Below are 19,456 nucleotides of genomic sequence, written 5' to 3' on the forward strand. Positions count from 1 at the left end.
GCTTTATTGGCTAAACAGAAGAAACTCTGCTTGAATCACCAAAAACAGTAAAATAAGTTTGTACTTGTTTTCTCTATTCAATCCAGTGAAAACCACAAAAACTTATCAAAATTAATGTATTCTTAATTCTTAGCTGATTATGAAGCCTACATAAAATCACAACAAGAAATGATGTACCAAACTCAGGTGACTGCATATGTACAGGAACCTAAAGTGGCTGAGGTAGCCCCGGCTATTTCATATGGTGACTTTGAAAAAGAATATGAAAAAGAACAAGCCCTAATTAGGAAGAAAATGGCGAAAGATACAGTAATGGTCAGAACCTTTGTAGAAGATGAGGTATGTCTGCCACTCCATACTCATTTTATATACTGACATTTTACCAGTACAAATCACTTCTTTACAAGGTCATTATCTGACACTCAAAATTTATGGTCTTGCTTTTCTGTATAGGAATTCCATATTTCTTCTTTTGAAGAAAGACTTATCAAGGAAATTGAACTCAGAATTATTAAGACCACCTTAGATGAACTTCTCGAAGAAGACGGAGAGGAGATGATGGTTGATATTTCTGAATCTGAAGCTATAGAAGCAGGATTTGATTTAAGATTAAAGAATTACAGAACCTTTGAAGGGACAGGAGTTACTTTCCATTGCAAGACGACTGGATATCCATTGCCAAAGGTACCCCAAACCTGTATGATATTAATCTATTAAAAAAACCCATCCGGTGCTCTACTTGAAAAATCCATTAACATTTCATTGTCAGACATTCTACATTCTGCATAGAAAACAGCAGATCTCAAAGGAAGTCCAGTCTTTTGTTTTGATATCGAGCTGAATTTTCCTTTTGTCCCTAAACAAAATAGTGTTAAGTTGGTTAGCCAGTTCAGAGGTAGGTTAGATTTACCACTTAAGGTGATCTTGTCTCTGAGTATCTCTGAGTTAGCCCACACAACTCGGGAACACAGTAGCAAGTCTGATCTAGGTCCCTTTGCTCTTTGTTAAAATTGGCTTTATATCTCTTTCTAGCTCCAAAACTTGTGTCTCAGGCTACTGTGGAAGCATGTTATTTTAGACTTATTTATTTCAAGTAAAAATGTTAATGTTAACACATAGGTGTGGGCTGTGACAATGCATCAGCTGAAAAATAGGAAGTTGTAATATGTTGTATGCCTGGGTCATTACTGGATCTTTGTCTTTAGGAGAGCTCACATAGCATTCCACTGTTTCTTTCCATGCAGATTGCATGGTACAAAGATGGTAAGCGCATAAGGCATGGAGAGCACTACCATATAGAAGTTCTGCAAGACGGCAGTGCCAGTCTGCGTTTGCCTGTTGTTTTACCTGAAGATGAAGGAATTTATACTGTCTTTGCCAGTAATATGAAAGGAAATGCCATTTGCTCAGCAAAACTCTACGTTGAGCCGGTTGCACCCACAGCAACTCCAGGTTATATGCCAGGTCCAGAAGTTATGAGAAGATATAGGTAGGTACAAAGTAATATATACATTTCATAAGACTTCAGTCTACTATGATAGTCCAAAAACTCATTACACAGAAGCCAAATAGCTTAAGTTATTGGAGTTTGCATACCTCTAGAGAAGTTTTAAGTACCTTTTTCATGGCTTATACTATTTATGTGCCAACTCTTTGTCTGATTTGCCTTCTTAATGAGCAATGCAGTTCTCAAAGTACCATCATTCACATGCATATCCAGCCACAGTATCAGATTTACAACCTCAGCAGCCATATTTATTTCTTAAAGTACTCATGTTTTGGAAAAAAAATTCTTCTGCACTTGGAGTTTTAGTACTGTGTGCAACTCTTACTTCCCACCCTTGAAATAGCTGTATTTCTATGACAGTGTTGCCATGTACTGTATTCTGTCTCCATATACATACACACACATGCACAAACATACACAGGATTACATCTATATCGGTACAGTATCCAAACCCCAAAAATTTTGCTGGTTCTGGTATATCCTAATATTATTCAGCTGTACAAATTGCTGTCAAAAACCTAAAGAAAATTTACTACAAATAAAAATTAATTTTGTCACAATTTCTCATATAGGTAAATTGGTTAACCTCTTTAAAATAAATTATGCTAAAGGCAAACGTTGAACTCGGTTTATCATGTCAGCCCACTACTATATGATGTTGTCATGCCCATCTGTCTTATCTTTTCCTTCCAGGTCTATTTCTCCACGCTCTCCAAGCCGGTCTCCTGCCCGCAGTTCTCCTTCTCGTTCTCCTGCCCGCAGATTAGAAGAAACTGATGAAGGACAACTGGAGAGACTATATAAGCCAGTTTTTGTGCTGAAACCAACGTCATTTAAATGTTCACAGGGGCAGACAGCAAGATTTGACTTAAAAGTTGTTGGCAGACCTATGCCAGAGACATACTGGTTCCATAATGGTATATCAGCCTCATTTTTGTCGACTAATAATCTTAAAAAACAATCTTATATACATTTTATATCTTGTTGAGACACTGTTTTGAGTGAAACTTTTTTTCCATGTGTGTCTGCAGGTCAACAAGTAGTTAATGACTACACCCATAAAATAGTGATTAAAGAAGATGGTACCCAGTCGTTGATCATTGTTCCTGCGATGCCTGATGACTCTGGAGAATGGGCTGTAATTGCTCAGAACAGAGCAGGCAAAGCTTCAGTCTCAATGACACTGACTGTGGAAGGTATTTACTGTGCATACTATTTTCAGGAGGCTAAGGAGTAGTTCTTATTAAAACCCATGGCTATGTCATTTCCTCTTGTGATAACTTACCCTTGCTCTTTCAGCTAAGGAAGACCTAGTCAGACCACACTTTGTGGAAAGGCTGAGGAATGTTAGCGTAAAGGAGGGCTCTAGACTGGAGATGGCAGTGAAAGCTACTGGTAACCCTAATCCTGACATTGTATGGCTGAAGAACAGTGACATCATTGTACCTCATAAATACCCCAAAATAAAGTAAGCATTTTTATTTTGTTTAAATAGTAAAGGAGTTAATAATCACCATCCTGGAAAGTGCCTCCTACAGTGTGCTGAATACCCTTGCTTCCATAGAAGGGATTCACTAAGGGCTTAGTCCAATGGCTACTGAAGTTACTAACACTTTTTGCATTGCAGTGAGGCTAAGAGATATAAAATATCTTGTAGGGCCCACTCCATTTATTCCAGCTTGTGTATTTGTATATTTTGTATTCTGCAAAGCCAATGGTTTTACAACAGACATTTAGGAGCCTTTAACTGCCTCTAATTTTGAAGTCCTCTGCAGGCAAAACTGCCATTGAATTGAAGACTATTTTTTATTATCCTTATCTGTTTGATTCTTAGGCACTGCACTCATAAACATGAGTAAACGTAAACAACATGTCTAGTTCTTCCAGAGATTTGCCTTTGGAGGCTTTGACCTAATTTTGGAGAAGGGCAAAAACGAATAACAAAGAAGTGCTAAAAAGTTTTAAAAAATTTGTTTTAATATTTCAGGATTGAGGGAGCCAAAGGGGCAGCTGCCCTTAAAATTGAATCTACTGCCAGGCAAGATGCTGCATGGTATACTGCTACTGCTATCAATAAAGCTGGGCGGGACACTACTCGGTGCAAAGTAAATGTTGAAGTTGAACATGTAGAACCTGAACCAGAAAGGAGATTAATCATTCCAAAAGGAACTTACAAAGCCAAGGAGATTGCAGCACCAGAGTTAGAGCCTCTCCATTTGCGTTATGGTCAAGAGCAATGGGAGGAAGGAGATCTCTATGACAAAGAAAAGCAACAGAAACCATTTTTTAAGAAGAAGCTCACATCTTTAAGGCTCAAGCAATTTGGACCAGCACACTTTGAGTGCAGGCTTACACCAATTGGTGACCCAACCATGGTGGTGGAGTGGTTGCATGATGGCAAACCCTTGGAAGCAGCTAACAGACTCCGCATGATCAATGAGTTTGGGTACTGTAGCCTGGACTATGGAGTAGCATATTCCAGAGATAGTGGAGTGATCACTTGCAGGGCAACTAACAAATATGGCACAGACCATACATCCGCTACTCTGATCGTGAAGGATGAGAAAAGCCTTGTGGAAGAATCTCAGTTGCCAGAAGGCAGAAGGGGACTGCAGCGAATTGAAGAGTTAGAAAGAATGGCCCATGAGGGTGCTCTTCCTGCAGTTGCAGTGGACCAAAAGGAAAAACAAAAACCAGAACTTGTTTTGGTTCCTGAACCTGCAAGAGTCCTGGAAGGTGAAACAGCACGATTCCGCTGCCGTGTGACTGGCTATCCTTTGCCCAAGGTCAACTGGTACCTCAATGGACAGCTCATCCGTAAGAGCAAAAGGTTTAGACTCCGTTATGATGGAATCTACTACCTGGATATTGTGGACTGCAAATCGTATGACACAGGAGAGGTGAAAGTCACTGCAGAGAATCCAGAAGGCTTTATTGAACATAAGGTGAGACTTGAGATCCAGCAGAGGGAAGACTTCAGATCTGTTCTTCGTCGTGCTCCTGAACCCAAACATGAGCCCGTAGTGACAGAGCCTGGAAAACTTCTCTTTGAGGTACAGAAGGTAGACAAACCTGCAGAGGCAACAACGAAAGAAGTGGTGAAACTGAAAAGGGCTGAAAGAATAACTCATGAGAAGCTTTCAGAGGAATCTGAAGAGCTGCGTAGTAAATTCAAGCGTAGGACCGAAGAGGGCTATTATGAAGCCATCACTGCTGTGGAACTTAAGTCTCGCAAAAAGGATGAATCATATGAAGAAATGTTAAAAAAGACAAAAGAAGAACTTCTTCACTGGACCAAAGAGATCCCAGAGGAAGAGAAGAAAGCGCTTCCTCCTGAAGGCAAAATCACCATTCCAACATTCAAACCAGAGAAGGTTGAGCTTAGTCCAAGCATGGAGGCTCCCAAGATATTTGAACGAATTCAAAGCCAGACTGTGGCCCAGGGGACAGATGCACACTTCCGTGTGAGAGTGGTGGGAAAACCAGATCCTGAGTGCCAGTGGTTCAAAAATGGTGTGCAGATTGAAAGGACTGATCGTGTGTATTGGTACTGGCCTGAAGACAATGTTTGCGAATTAGTCATCAGAGATGTGACTTCTGATGATTCTGCCAGCATCATGGTGAAAGCAGTCAATATAGCTGGTGAAACTTCTAGCCATGCTTTCCTGTTAGTACAAGGTAATTTAAATTCTCTTACTTTTATTGTACTGCTTATCATACTGTCATAAGTGTGTCAAGTCTACATGGCCAGTGCACTGTTGATTCATTGCATTTTGCTTTGCAGCCAAGCAGTTAATCACCTACACCCAGAAGTTACAAGATATTGTTGCTAAAGAGAGAGACTCCATGGCAACATTTGAATGTGAGACTTCAGAACCCTTTGTCAAAGTGAAATGGTTTAAGGATGGAATTGAGATTCATTCTGGAGACAAATACAGGATGCACTCAGACAGAAAGGCTCATTTTCTTTCTGTACTAGCAATTGAAATGTATGATGCTGATGACTACAGCTGTGCACTGGTAGAAGACGAATCCATAAAAACTACTGCAAAGCTTACTGTTGAAGGTAAGAAGCTTACAGCTCAGTACCATGCAGTACTTTTAAAGTGAAATCAGCTTCAGGAAGAAATAAAACAATTTAAACTGATGTCTAACACTCTAAGAAGTGTTCAAGCTGCTTTCATATTCTCGGAATCTAGTATGAAAGTTTGGAGATATATTTATGTAAAATCATTACACTGTATATATATTAATTTTCTTAGGCTCATATAATAAGAAATGTTTTCATCAGGGATATCTAATCAAGCTTATCCATGAATGTAATTATTTTTGCCTCTAGGTGCTGTGGTTGAGTTCATTAAAGAACTTGAGGATGTTGAAGTACCAGAATCCTTCTCAGGTGAACTTGAATGCGAGGTTTCCCCAGAAGATGTGGAGGGGAAATGGTATCATGGCGATGTTGAACTCACTTCTAATCATAAATATGTGATTGCATCCCGCCGTGGTCGCCAAATCCTCACTATTAAAGATGTTAATAAAGATGATCAAGGAGAGTATAGCTTTGTTGTTGATGGAAAAAGGACTCGCTGCAAACTGAAGATGAAGCGTAAGCATTTCTAATACTTATATTGTCTAAACATTATAGATTTTCTATACCATAGCATATATTATAGCTATATCACTATATCCCATACTGCCTTAATATTAAATATTCTGCTTATATGTTATGAGGATTAATTAACTTAATTTCATTCCACAGCTCGTCCCATGGTTATTCTTCAAGGACTTACTGATCAAAAAGTCTGTGAGGGAGATATTGTACAACTTGAGGTTAAAGTCTCCCTAGAAAATGTGGAAGGTGTCTGGATGAAAGATGGTCATGAAATTCAGTCAAGTGATCGTATTCACATTGTGTTGGATAAACAGTCACACATGTTGCTGATAGAAGATGCAACAAAGGAAGATAGCGGAACTTACTCTTTTAGTGTTCCTGGTCTTGAACTATCAACCACTGGACGGATCACAGTGTACAGTAAGTCAATATCATGATTTTGAAGGTGTGTTTGATTTTTGGGTCTTTTAGGTATAGTTTTTTTCATGATGACTATTTTTGTAACTTGACAGGTGTGGAAATAATGGTGCCTCTAAAAGATGTTCATGTAGTTGAAGGAACAAAAGCTATCCTTGAATGCAAAGTTTCAGCACCTGATGTGTCTTCCTCCAAATGGTACCTAAATGACCATCAGATAAAGCCTGATGAGCGTGTACAAGCTGTATGTAAAGGCACTAAACAGAGACTAGTGCTCACCAGAACCCATGCATCAGATGAAGGACGTTATAAGCTAATGGTTGGCAAAGTTGAAACAAGTTGCAATGTCACAGTTGAAAGTAGGTTTCCTTTAAGAGGCACAGTTCTTTGTGAAATTATTTCTTTAAATACAAAACTGTGGAAGCAACTAATATATTTGTAATATATTTTTTAATAGAAATTCAGATTATTAGAGGTCTTCATGACATCACCTGCACTGAAACACAGAATGTGTCCTTTGAGGTCGAGCTCTCCCATTCAGGGATTGATGTAATTTGGCATTTTAAAGGCCAGGAGGTCAAGGCTGGTCCTAAATATAAAATAGAAGCACACGGCAAAATATATAAATTGACAGTGTTGAAGATGATGAAAGATGATGAAGGAGAATATGTATTTTATGCTGGAGAGAAGAAAACATCTGGAAAACTTACAGTAGCAGGTTAGTAGGGTTAAAGGCCAAGATCTTTATTTTACTGTGATTTAAAAACAATACTCAATGTACTATATTTTGTAATTGTAGCAATTGTGCTGTTTCTGTACTTTTTTGTGTTCAATTTATCTTTTTTTCTATGTTCTCCTTGCTCTTCCCCTTTTTTTGTGATTGGTATAATTTGAATTCAACAAAGCTTTTAAGTAAAATCTTATATGTTTTGCTAAGTCAGAGCCATAGTGTGGAATCCTGTAGTACGCTTTTGATGTAATTAATGTAAAAAAGAAATTTTTGTCTTGAATGTTCAGTATACCTGTGCTGATAATAAAAATAATAAATGGAAATAACTAGGATAGAAGTAAGAAACATCTTTTTGTGATGTTCAGGTCACATTCTATTCTTGATTTTTCATAGAACTCAGAATGTCTATGGGCATGCTGCAAATTAGGGCAAAGAATTCCAGCATCAACTTTTCACATGGTTGCATTTCCGTATGGGGGAAAGTTGAACAGCAGCACAACAAAAACCTGTGCTTTTGCTTCCCAACAGGTGGTGCCATTTCAAAGCCTCTCACTGACCTGACTGTGGCTGAGTCCCAGACAGCTGTTTTTGAATGTGAGGTGGCAAATCCTGAATCAGATGGCCAGTGGCTAAAAAATGGTAGACCATTACCTATGACAGATCAGTACCGTGCTGAATCTGATGGCGTAAAGAGAAGACTCAATATCCCTGTCACAAAACTGGATGATATGGGTGAATATAGCTATGAAATAGCAAGTTCAAAGACATCTGCCAAACTGAAGGTCGAAGGTCAGTATTTTTTGTAACTAACTGTTGTCTTTAAGACTCAGTCCACATCACTCATTTCATCTTGGATCATGCCCTAAGATAGAAGCATATTTTGCTTCATTTTTTGAAAATATTTTTATATTATATACTTTCTGAGGTAGCAAACTTACTGTATTTTGGAGTCTCCGTGTTTGGAATTTAGCATGGTACTTTAATAAAAACACACACATTTTATTCAAGGTACTGGTAGCAAGTAGAAATTCGCTCTTTGCAAGTTGTGTAGTAAAATCAAATAAAAGAATCTGTTTCTCATGGGTGCTACAAGTAAATGTTCCTTTTTGTGTTCCAAGCACACCACTTCGTCAGAAACTGTATAAATCAATATGTACATGCTAGATTTTAAAACGGAGCACTATCATTTGGTTTTATTAAGGTTGTTATATTTTTGGTCTGTTTTGTCAAGTTTCTTTTTTCTTGTTTTTCCCCTAGCTGTTAAGATAAAGAAGACACTAAAGAACTTGACTGTAACAGAAACACAGGAGGCAGTTTTCAGTGTAGAACTGACCCACCCTGATGTGAAAGGAGCTCTGTGGATTAAAAATGGTGTTGAACTTGAATCAAATGACAAATATGAAATTTCAGTGAAAGGAACTGTTCACACACTGAAAATCAAACACTGTGTTGTCACTGATGAGTCTGTTTATAGCTTTAAGCTTGGAAAGATAGGAGCAAATGCCAGACTTCACGTGGAAAGTAAGTCAATCTGGTTTGAATATTTGCTTTCATGTGTGGTTTGAAATTCAAATCAAACACACTGCTGAATCTTGCTAACTTTTTTCCTCAAGCTGTCAAGATCATCAAAAAGCCAAAGGATGTGACTGCCTTGGAAAATGCTGTTGTCTCCTTTGAACTGAGTGTATCACATGATACTGTACCAGTCCGATGGTTCCACAAAAATGTTGAGCTTAAACAAAGTGATAAATACAAGATGATCTCTCAAAGGAAAGTTCATAAGCTTATGCTGCACAACATATCTCCTGCTGATGCTGGGGAATACACAGCTCTTGTTGGGCAAATTGAGTGTAAAGCAAAACTGTTTGTGGAAAGTAAGTATTGTAAGTTTGTAAGAAAGTAATTACATGAATTGCTACTCCAACTCATGTTGAACAGCTTGACCTGACACTCCATAGCCCGTTACCCTTATTTTTTTGCAGTCTTGCACACATACAGACTTTTAAAAAATCCTTTTGTCTTTTTTTTTTCCCTCTTAGCCATACACATCACAAAGACCATGAAAAATATTGAGATCCCTGAGACCAAAACTGCCTCTTTTCAATGTGAAGTTTCTCATTTCAATGTGCCTGCTGTCTGGTTGAAAAATGGTGTGGAGATTGAAATGAGTGAAAAGTTCAAAATAGTGGTCCAGGGGAAACTCCATCAGCTCAATATCATGAACACAAGCAGTGAAGATTCTGCAGAATACACATTCGTCTGTGGAAATGACAGAGTCAGTGCAACTCTGACTGTAAAACGTAAGTAAAAATAAAATTAACCAGAATATTTTACAGTTACCAATAGTAGAGTTTGTGTTAGTACATGCACTTGGTGCAATTCAGACAAAACCAGCACTGTTGTAGAGGTATTTGCAAATAACCCTAAACAGCCTCAATTTCATTTTTAAGAGAGATCTAGAAGTGGTGAACTTCAAAGTCAGATCCTGGATTCTTCTGTTTAAGCCAATATGCCTAAATGCCAAGTCACCATAGGAGACAGAATTTGAATTCCTATGTTATTCAGAAGTTTTGGGAGATTTAATTGTAGTATTGATTCTGCACACAGAGCCTTCCTTTTAATATTACCAAAAATCAGAATCTGTCTTAAATAGTTTTAAACATCTCTGATCCAGTTAACATGTGTTTAAGATAAATCGAAACAAAACAAAAAACCCCAAACCATGTCCGTTTCTTTTCTTTTAGCCATCTTAATTACCTCCATGCTAGAAGACATCAATGCTGAAGAGAAAGATACAATAACATTTGAAGTTACTGTTAACTATGAAGGTATCTCATATAAATGGCTAAAGAATGGGGTAGAAATAAAATCAACTGATAAATGCCAGATAAGAACAAAGAAGCTCACACACTCCCTCTCCATAAGGAATGTGCATTTTGGTGATGCTGCAGAATACACTTTTGTTGCTGGAAAAGCAGCTTCATCAGCCACTTTATATGTGGAAGGTATTTGTCCTCTTGATTTGTATATTTAGTGACTTCTCGTGGCTTAAATATCATTGTTGAACTCACTCTACTTTTTTTTGTCCTAGCTCGTCACATTGAATTTAGGAAGCATATTAAAGACATCAAAGTTGTGGAGAAGAAGAGGGCTATTTTTGAATGTGAAATTTCAGAACCTGACATTCAGGTCCAGTGGATGAAGGATGGACAAGAACTCCAGATTGGTGACAGGTAAATGATTGCTTTTATACCATATTGACTTCTGTTATGTATTTTCCCCCAGGAAGTAACTTGCTTGTTTTCTTTTCTGATGTCCCTAGGATGAAAATTCAGAGAGAGAAATATGTCCATCGTCTCATCATTCCTTCCACAAGAATGTCTGATGCTGGTCAGTACACTGTAGTAGCAGGTGGAAACACATCCAGTGCTAATTTGGTAGTGGAAGGTCGTGACATTCGTATCAGAAGCGTCCGTAAAGATATTCAGGTATGGCTTATACAGAAGAATAAATATTTCATAACTTTGTCACTCAAAGAATAATGCAAAGGAAGAGCAACAATGTCTAACCAGCAACAGTCCTAACACAAAAATCTGTAATCATAAGGTCAGGGCCTTCTGTGAAACTGAAATGTGGGGACAATCTGTAAAAATAAATGCTATTTCTAATATTTATTCTATTTGTTTTAAGGTCATTCAAAGACAAAGAGCTGAAATTGAATTTGAAGTCAATGAAGATGACATTGAACCACAGTGGTACAAGGACGGTATTGAGATCAACTTCCAATATGAGGAAAGATACAGTTACATGGTGGAAAGGAGAGTTCATCGAATGACCATCTTTGAAACCACTTACTCTGACGCTGGAGAATATACTTTTGTTGCAGGACGGAATAGGAGTTCTGTTGTTCTCTATGTGAATGGTATGTGTCTCCACAAACAATGCTTTGACTGTATTTATTACCCTGCATTTTTCTGATTTCTATATTCTAACTCTGAAAGTTAAAAAAAAAAAAAATCCAAAGAGAATCTTATGTCTGGAACATTACCAAAATCCTCATGTACATGGATGTTTCTTGCTCTACTGAAATAGCTGGCTAGCTGATGAAAATGCTATAGCAGTTCTTTTTCCTACTGTATTTATTTAGACCAGGAAATTCTCAAGTCCAAATAAAACTAATTTGTTCATATGGAAAAATATGCCTTGCCAGAGGGATCAACCTAACAATTCTTGGACACCTTTTGCCAGAAAACACTTATACCAACACAGCTAATTATGTTAAGGCATGTGCTGCTAGATCATTCCCCCTGTATCAAGGAAAAGGGCATATTTTCATGGGCATGCAAGATTGGGAATATTAAGATTTTAAAAAAAAAAAAGATTCCTTGCTAATATTTTTGAAGCCTTGATAAATATCAATGATGAGATTTCTCTCTCTCTTTCTTTGTCCCCTCCCCCCCCAAATTTGCAGCTCCAGAGCCACCCCAGATTATTCAGGAGCTAGAGCCAACCACTGTGGAGTCTGGCAAACCTGCCCGCTTCTGTGCTATGATATCAGGCAAACCCCAGCCCAAAATTTCCTGGTACAAAGATGATCAACAGCTTTCTCCAGGTTTCAAGTGCAAATTTCTTCATGACGCACAAGAATATACTCTATTGCTGATTGAAACTTTCCCTGAAGATGCAGCAGTGTACACCTGTGAAGCAAAAAATGACTACGGAGTTGCTAGAACTTCAGCTTCACTTTCAGTGGAAAGTGAGTTTCCCGTGCTCATAGCAATGTCTGTGAAATGAGATTGTCAACATGTGTGTGACCTTCATCTTTAAAAATTACTTCTTTTTCTTATTCTTTAGTCCCAGAAGTTGTTTCTCCTGAGCTAGAAGTGCCAGTGTATCCACCTGCTGTCATAATACCATTACGTGATGCTGTTACGTCTGAGGGACAGTCTGCTCGTTTTCAGTGCAGAGTTACAGGGACAGGTGGGTTTAATGAAATCCTGTACATCTTTTCATCTATCACAATTTTTTGTCTTGAATTCAGAAAAAAATGCAACAGTATATGTGCTGGAATCATCCTTTCCCTAGAAGCACAGTTGTTTGATATATGCACACAGCAAAGCATTGCTCACTGACAACTATCAGTTAAGCAAGTCCTATGTCAAAGATATTATCAAGCATGGAAGTTATAAACTATCATAAACATGATAGTTTATGGTTTATAGTTTAGAGAAAGTCTGTTTCAAAAAAATTGGCTTTGGAAACTTCTCAGCATTTGAAATGCTAACTGATGTTGGAAAACTGTCAGTGAGTAAAATGCAGAGTTTCAAAACGCGGAGTATCGTGGTGGAAAAGCATTATCATGTTAAATGAAGATGATGAAGTTTCTGATGACACACAGTGTCATGTCAATTAACTAAGTAAACAGACTGAAACTGTGCTTCAACTTTTATCCTAATATGCCTAAGTATCTCGTATTACGCTGCAAACTGTAAACTGCAATTGCATTCTTTTTCCTAGCATAAAAAAGGCGTTTGCTCACTGTCTTTTCAAGTGCAGATTTTCCTTAAATAAGTTTACTAGTTTTAGTTACATAGAATATCATTCTACAATTAAAATAATTCTTTCCAAGTTAACACAAAACCAAATAAAGCTACCTTTCCTCACTTCAATAAGTGGCCTTGAGTATGTATGACTAGTAATAAAATATTCATACGGTAAACTGTAGAATAAGATCCACTTCCAATCCCAAAGAATTTACAATTATTTAAAGAGAAGTAAAGCTCCAAATTTAAAAATAATCCTGAGTGATAGCTGTGTAAAAATCCACATAAAATTTGTAATATACATATATATGCAAATATATGTAATTTGTATTTCCATAATTTGAAATCAAACTCCTTTTTTTTAAAAAAAAAGCTTTACAACAAATCTGATTCTGCTTTAGAAGTGGTACTAAAACTCAGAAAATGTATGTTGGAAAGACTGGCCTACCTTCTGTGCAAAGCATTCTAGTGTAACTTTTTTTACAAGAACTGTATTTATGTGAATGTGGAAGCTTCATTTACAGCATAGAGCATAAGGATCCTTTCATCTAAGTCTCCTTTCATAGAATCACAGAATCATAGGATTGTTTAGGTTGGAAAAGACCTTTAAGATCTTCAAGTCTACCCGTAAACCTAGCACTGCCAAGTCCATCACTAAACCATGCCCCCAAGTGCCACATCTACACATTTTTTAAATACCTTCAGGGATGATGACTCAACCACTTCCCTGGGCAGCCTGTTCCAATGTTTGATAACCCTTTCAATGAAGAAATTTTTCGAAAATTTCCTTTATCGAACGCTGTATCCAAATGGATTTGCATAACTCTCACTTGTGTTGTGAAAAACTTTTATATTACATTAGGTAATACATGATTGCAAATACAGTTATTTAACAGTGCACACTATGCAGCTGGCTATTGAAAACACTGTCTCTTTCTTCTGATTACAGTAATACCACACTATTTGTGTGAAAACATTTGATTTGTGATGTAATATAGTGCCAGGTGGAAAGGCAACGTTAAAGTCTGCTGCAGTCCTTTCCCAAGTCTACAAGAATCTATACAAGTCAAGTGACACAACATTTTATATAGGAATTTTACAAAGGTACAAGGACAGGATCTTTCTTGAGAAATATGAGGTGTAAAACTTGTAATATTTGCAACAAAAAGAGGCAAGGTACTGTCCTTAGCAAAAGGATATTCCATTTTAATTTCTTTCACCTGATCAGCTCAACCTAGTGATTTTATAGCCTGTTTAATGAGGCAATTGTAGCAGAATCTCTTTTTAAAAATGAGACTCTCTGATTTTAGTAGTAGCAAAATATTTTTAAATTTATACATTAAGAGGGGAAAAGAAAAACTATTTTTACTCAGGAATATAGCAGCACCAGAATCAGTTTTCCCATAAAAGTATTTTCAATGGAGAAATCAAAACTTAAAGCAACAAGCAGGCCACTTTTCACTGATCATACATTACAAAAGTAATGCAAAGCACATTTAAACTTAAAAAAAGGTACTTGAGGTTAAGATTTCTGACAGATGTAAATATAAAAATAGTGTTTACTTACTAGTCTAATATCATAACTTACACATTTTTTTCTTCTTTCTGTTGCTTGAGCAGATCTGAAAGTCTCTTGGTACAGCAAAGAGAGAGAGATCAAGCCGTCGCGGTTTTTTAGAATGACTCAGTTTGAAGACACTTACCAGCTGGAGATTGCTGAGGCTTATCCAGAGGATGAAGGAATCTATACCTTTGTGGCTAGTAATTCTGTAGGCCAAGTGACAAGCACTGCTACCTTGAAGTTAGAAGGTACAGTGTGCAATTAAAGAAGATGTTTTGTTTAGGTCATGTTCCAATACTAAATATACACTGATGATTATATGTGAGTCACTGTCTGTCATGTTGTCTTTTAACTCAATTAATTGCTACCATTTACAATGTCCACAGCATACATTTATGTCTCCAAAATACAGGTCATGCACAGGAAAACTTTTCACAATTTTTCAATGTTCCATGCACCTCACCTTTTCATTCTGTCCCACATTAGAATCTGTCATGCACCAAACATGGTAGAAACCTTCTTTCTAATGGAAGTGCTTTGCTTATATTCTTTGATTTGACTATGAGGAGAATCTAGTGAGAGTTTTTGTATGAAATAGATTACTTTGAAAGCGTTGGAAAACACGTTAAATAGAGGTGTGTACCTCGTACTTGGGCAGCTGAAAAGAAACAGTTTACATTCATATGAATTGATGAAACATTGACCAAAGTTTTAGAGCAGAAATATTGTCTGGAGAATTTGCTATTTAAGTTCTATATTGTCCTTGATATTATTTAACCATAAATATTTTGTTTTCTTTTTGCAACAGATTTTATAAATGATGAATTAGAATAATTCATGCTGTTAAGTTGTAAGTTAGGAAAAAAAATAATCTTAAATGAGAGAGAAAATTTATTGGAGTGTAGGGTAAGAAATTAAAAGTTGGCATGCTTCTTTTCAGGATTTAAAAAGGTTGAAGAAGTTACATCAGAGTCCCTTTGGCATGTTTCTTCATCTGTTTCACTTAAGGAGGAGTCTATTGGCCAAAGGCCCACCTTTATCCAGCCTATTTCAAGCTGCAGGGTATGCAGCGGGGAATCAGTCAGATTTAAAGCTAGAGTCTCTGGCATGCCCAAACCAAAAATCCAGTGGTTTCATAATCAACAACTCATGTTGCCAACAAAAGACTTAGTTTTCCACTTTGATGAGTCTACAGGCACAGCTATACTGATAATAGTAGATGCTTTCTCAGAACATGCTGGCCAATACTCTTGCAAGGCAAGAAATAGTGCTGGAGAAACAACTTGTACAGCTACACTTACAGTGACTGCAGAAGGTAAAGCCCCATTTTTACTTCAAAGGGATTCAGTTTGTTGTATACCACACTTTTAATAATGTTCTTTCCTTGTTTCACACCTTTTCTTTACCAGCTACTGTTAGTAGTACCTACCCTCTGTAACCCAGACACTCTCATTTCTTCTGTTTAAGCTGTAACATCTGGAAAATTGCAAATTTGTATCTTGATATAGGTCAAAGAATAGAATCATTTTAACAAAGGCATTCGGATTTTAAAAACAAGTAATTAAGTGATCTGTATAGCATTGACTGAGGTATTTTGCACTATCCTGTAGGAAAAAAAAATAAGAAAATACCTCCTTAAAGAGCTTCATAATAAGTTTCCTATACTTCAGTGAAAGAAGAGACAAGCATGAACTGTATATCAACTGCATGACTAGCTTAGGCATCACTTGTCATTCATATATGTGAACAGATAATCTTTGTGTCAAGAGCGTAGTACATCTGGCATGCTGAGTTTTCAAATGAAGATCATTCATTTTCATCCTCCATGCTGTTTGATTTTGTTCAGAGCATGGACCATTAAAGTTCTTGAGATACTAATATTGTTATTTTTGTTACTTGATTACACAGTGCGAGTCCTAGATAGGCAAAGTTCTGGGAAAGATGTAAAAGAGTCTATCCGGTCACAGGCTATATCAGAACTTCATGTTGCTCCTCTCGCAAAGAACATTAAAACTTATCAAAAAGAATTTAAATCAGTGCAACATCCATCACAGGAAATGGGTGAACAGGTTTTTGAAAGCATATCAGAAAGTTTGACCATGAAAGCTACATCAGTTGAAGAAATGGAAGCCATACACACAATTCTTTCCCAAACATCTCAGAGCACCAGGATCTCTCTGGCCAATGCTGAGGAAATAAAGGATGTCCCTCCAAAGATTCTCTTGAAGCTCAGAGACCTAACTGTGAAATACGGTGACACTGCTCAGTTCATATGTGGCTTAGAAAATGAATTCTTCTCTGATGTTCTTTGGACCCATGACGGTGAAAGGATAGAAGTGTCTGAAAAATTGAAGATATCACAAAATGGAAGTGTTCTGCTGCTCACAATCCTAAATGTCCAGCTGACAGATCAAGGACTGTACAGTTGTACTGTATATAATGATTACGGAAGGACAACAACTGCTGCAATACTAACAGTCAAAGGTGGTTATCTGACTTTTAACATTATGACTTACCTTTTGCAACTTCATTATCACTGCCTACAGCTCACTCATATTTCCTTTATTATCAGTATTTAATTGAGAAAGCTCTAGTAATAATGCTTTGCGGTTGTTTTTCCTCCACATTTACAGCTCTATTCATAAGTGACGTGCAGTACCAGAAACTTGATATTGTAACTTCATGCTTCTTCCCAGCAAGTCACAGATGTCTGAGGCTTTTTATTCCTCATATCCTTCATTATATGCAGTGAGATGTAAAGCAAAATAAGCTGGTAGGAATTTTTACATTTTGAGAATTCCTGAAGCTGGAGTTTAAGGAATCAAGATAATAATGTCAGATAAGCAATGCTGAACTAGATACTTGGTCATTTCAAACTCTATGGGTCCAACTTGTTTCCAATAAACCCAAGGTTCCAATTCCAAGGTTGGCAATATAGGTACCCGAAAGGTTTAAGGGTGCAAGTATTGTATTACTGCACTAATGAATTGTCTTCTACCCTTCACTCTCCCTGAGATATAAGTATTTATTTTTGCTAAGACTCCTTCCACTTCTTCTTGACATTGGCATATTAAGATAGTAGTAGTGTGACCACTAGTGAAGACCCAAAAATGTATTGTCACCACACTGGACAGGTGACAGTATTTCTGCTGAGCTCAAAGGAATCAAGAGCAGAAAACTAAGATGAATAATGAGGAAGACATTGACCCTGTTGATTTGGCTCTTAGATATTGAAGTTTCTTTCTTCACTCTTGAGCTGTGCAAAGCACTTTAAATAATCTTCTGCTGCTACTTTCTAAATTGAGGCTCTCAATTAAAAGTAAAGATATGCTTGTATTAAACATTACAGACCAAGTCTTAGTCCCATCAAAGTCCAATAGGCTTAACTGGTACCTAGAATTAACCCATCAGGAATAGAGCTCTTAAATGTGTAATCACTCATGTTTAATAGCATTGTTGTAGCACTAATATGCTGGGCATTCTTTCAATACTAATTACTGGGTTTTTTCCCCCTAAGTATAAGGATATTTTTTATTCCTGCAAAGCATCTGACCTAATCCTTTTCCTGACTTTATTCTTACCTAGCAAAAGAAGCACAAGCCAAAGCAGTAACAAAAATTACCCTTGAGTCAGATACTAAAAGCTTTAAAGCAGCCAAAGATTGTCAGTTTAAAGCATCTGAAGTTAAGCAAGAATCTTCCAAGAAAACCTCGAGCTTGTTTATATCTACATCCCAAAGACCATACGAAACTGAGAAGCAAAGAAACAGAGTCTACTATCCTGATGTTGTGCCATGTGAAGACATCACAGAAACTGATGCCAAAGCACCAGAGTTTCTTGAAACTCTGCCTTCAGAAACCACTGTAAAAGAAGGAGATGATGTGTTACTCTTTTGTATAATAAAGGGTGTGCCTACACCTTGCGTGGTCTGGCTGTGCAATCAGCTAATAGTTGAGGAGTCTGCATTGTGTTCCTTAAAACATGATGGGCCACTGTGCAGTTTAAGATTGTTGAAAGTTGGTCAGAACCACAAGGGTATATACAAGTGCAGAATAGTTAACCCTGCAGGACAAGCCGAGTGCAGCACCCATCTGAGAGTGACAGGTTGGCAACTGCATGTTCCTTCCAAATGTCAATTCCTCGTGCATAGCATCATTTCATTCCAGTACATTCATTCCCTGGGCGATGATAAAGAATGAGAAGCATCTCATTAGTCTGTGGATTGTTGAATGTTTTCTTCAGATATTTAAGGCATGATAAAGGCATGTTACATTAGAAACTTTCCCCCACCCTGCAAAAAAGAAAGCGAATCTTATAGAAAAGTGTACATTGCGAACAAGTTTGAAAGCATTTGATTACTCTGTTCTCAAAATTTATCAAGTGTTTGAACTGTTTGGCATGCACTTATGTGTATGTATGTGTGAATTTCTGTATATTTGCAAGAGAGATTGGATGTTTTTACTACATAAAGTGTTGATTGGCATATTTAGCAGCTATAGCTCAAAAAATCTGTGTCTTTTTATTCTAGCTCCTGAAAAAATTATTCATGAGAAGCTAGAGGAAGAGGTTGAAATGGAAGTGAAAGGTACAGTCACCAATGATGTTACACTGAATAATTAGTACCATTAATTAGTAACATTGTGAAAAGCTTTTATCTGCTTACATGTAGCATCTGATGGGGAAAGAAAGACACATTTTAGAGCAGATTGGAACATGTTGCATGTTTGTTTTGATATGCAAAGGGTTACCTGCATTATAAGGTTATTTAAGTTTTAAAATATGTTTAAAACTTCAAATTTACAATTTTGCAGCCATATTCTTAACTTTTACTTCATGCTTTGCAGCTGTTCAAAGAGCTTTTATTTGTTCAATTTCCTTTTGAATGCATGGAATAGTTTACTTCAGAAGGAAGTTATACAAATCTTAATTATATTATTTTTAAACAAGTTAGCAACCTAACATTAATCAATTCAGTGGACACTATTGGATGGACGAAGTGTACTAGAAAGCATTTGTTTAGGATATGTGAAAGTTACACATTCCCATTGATTCCTTGCACTTTTTTTACATACATTAATTCATCATT

General features: G+C 37.0%; 2 protein-coding genes across 2 annotated transcripts in view; both read left to right on the forward strand.

Annotated features, from left to right (window-relative positions):
• Nucleotides 1-19,456, forward strand: part of LOC137667504 (titin-like) — a 245,020-nt gene that overhangs the window by 22,463 nt on the left and 203,101 nt on the right. The window contains 24 exon segments of the mRNA XM_068408322.1: nt 134-339; nt 454-684; nt 1,245-1,489; nt 2,201-2,424; nt 2,539-2,703; nt 2,807-2,975; nt 3,495-5,185; nt 5,292-5,573; nt 5,847-6,113; nt 6,267-6,539; nt 6,632-6,895; nt 6,994-7,254; nt 7,795-8,055; nt 8,524-8,787; nt 8,880-9,140; nt 9,306-9,566; nt 10,011-10,271; nt 10,358-10,499; nt 10,589-10,754; nt 10,957-11,188; nt 11,738-12,022; nt 12,121-12,246; nt 14,430-14,618; nt 18,899-18,955. Of these exon segments, the coding sequence (XP_068264423.1) occupies nt 134-339; nt 454-684; nt 1,245-1,489; nt 2,201-2,424; nt 2,539-2,703; nt 2,807-2,975; nt 3,495-5,185; nt 5,292-5,573; nt 5,847-6,113; nt 6,267-6,539; nt 6,632-6,895; nt 6,994-7,254; nt 7,795-8,055; nt 8,524-8,787; nt 8,880-9,140; nt 9,306-9,566; nt 10,011-10,271; nt 10,358-10,499; nt 10,589-10,754; nt 10,957-11,188; nt 11,738-12,022; nt 12,121-12,246; nt 14,430-14,618; nt 18,899-18,955 (6,783 nt within the window).
• Nucleotides 14,876-18,892, forward strand: LOC137667303 (striated muscle preferentially expressed protein kinase-like). The gene is made up of 4 exons (XM_068408005.1): nt 14,876-14,902; nt 15,292-15,685; nt 16,279-16,854; nt 17,956-18,892. The coding sequence occupies exons 1-4, from the start codon at nt 14,876-14,878 to the stop codon at nt 18,567-18,569; spliced, it is 1,611 nt and encodes a 536-aa protein (XP_068264106.1). The 3' UTR covers nt 18,570-18,892.

The sequence above is a fragment of the Nyctibius grandis genome, chromosome 9, assembly GCF_013368605.1.
Source record: "Nyctibius grandis isolate bNycGra1 chromosome 9, bNycGra1.pri, whole genome shotgun sequence".
NCBI lineage: Eukaryota > Metazoa > Chordata > Aves > Nyctibiiformes > Nyctibiidae > Nyctibius > Nyctibius grandis.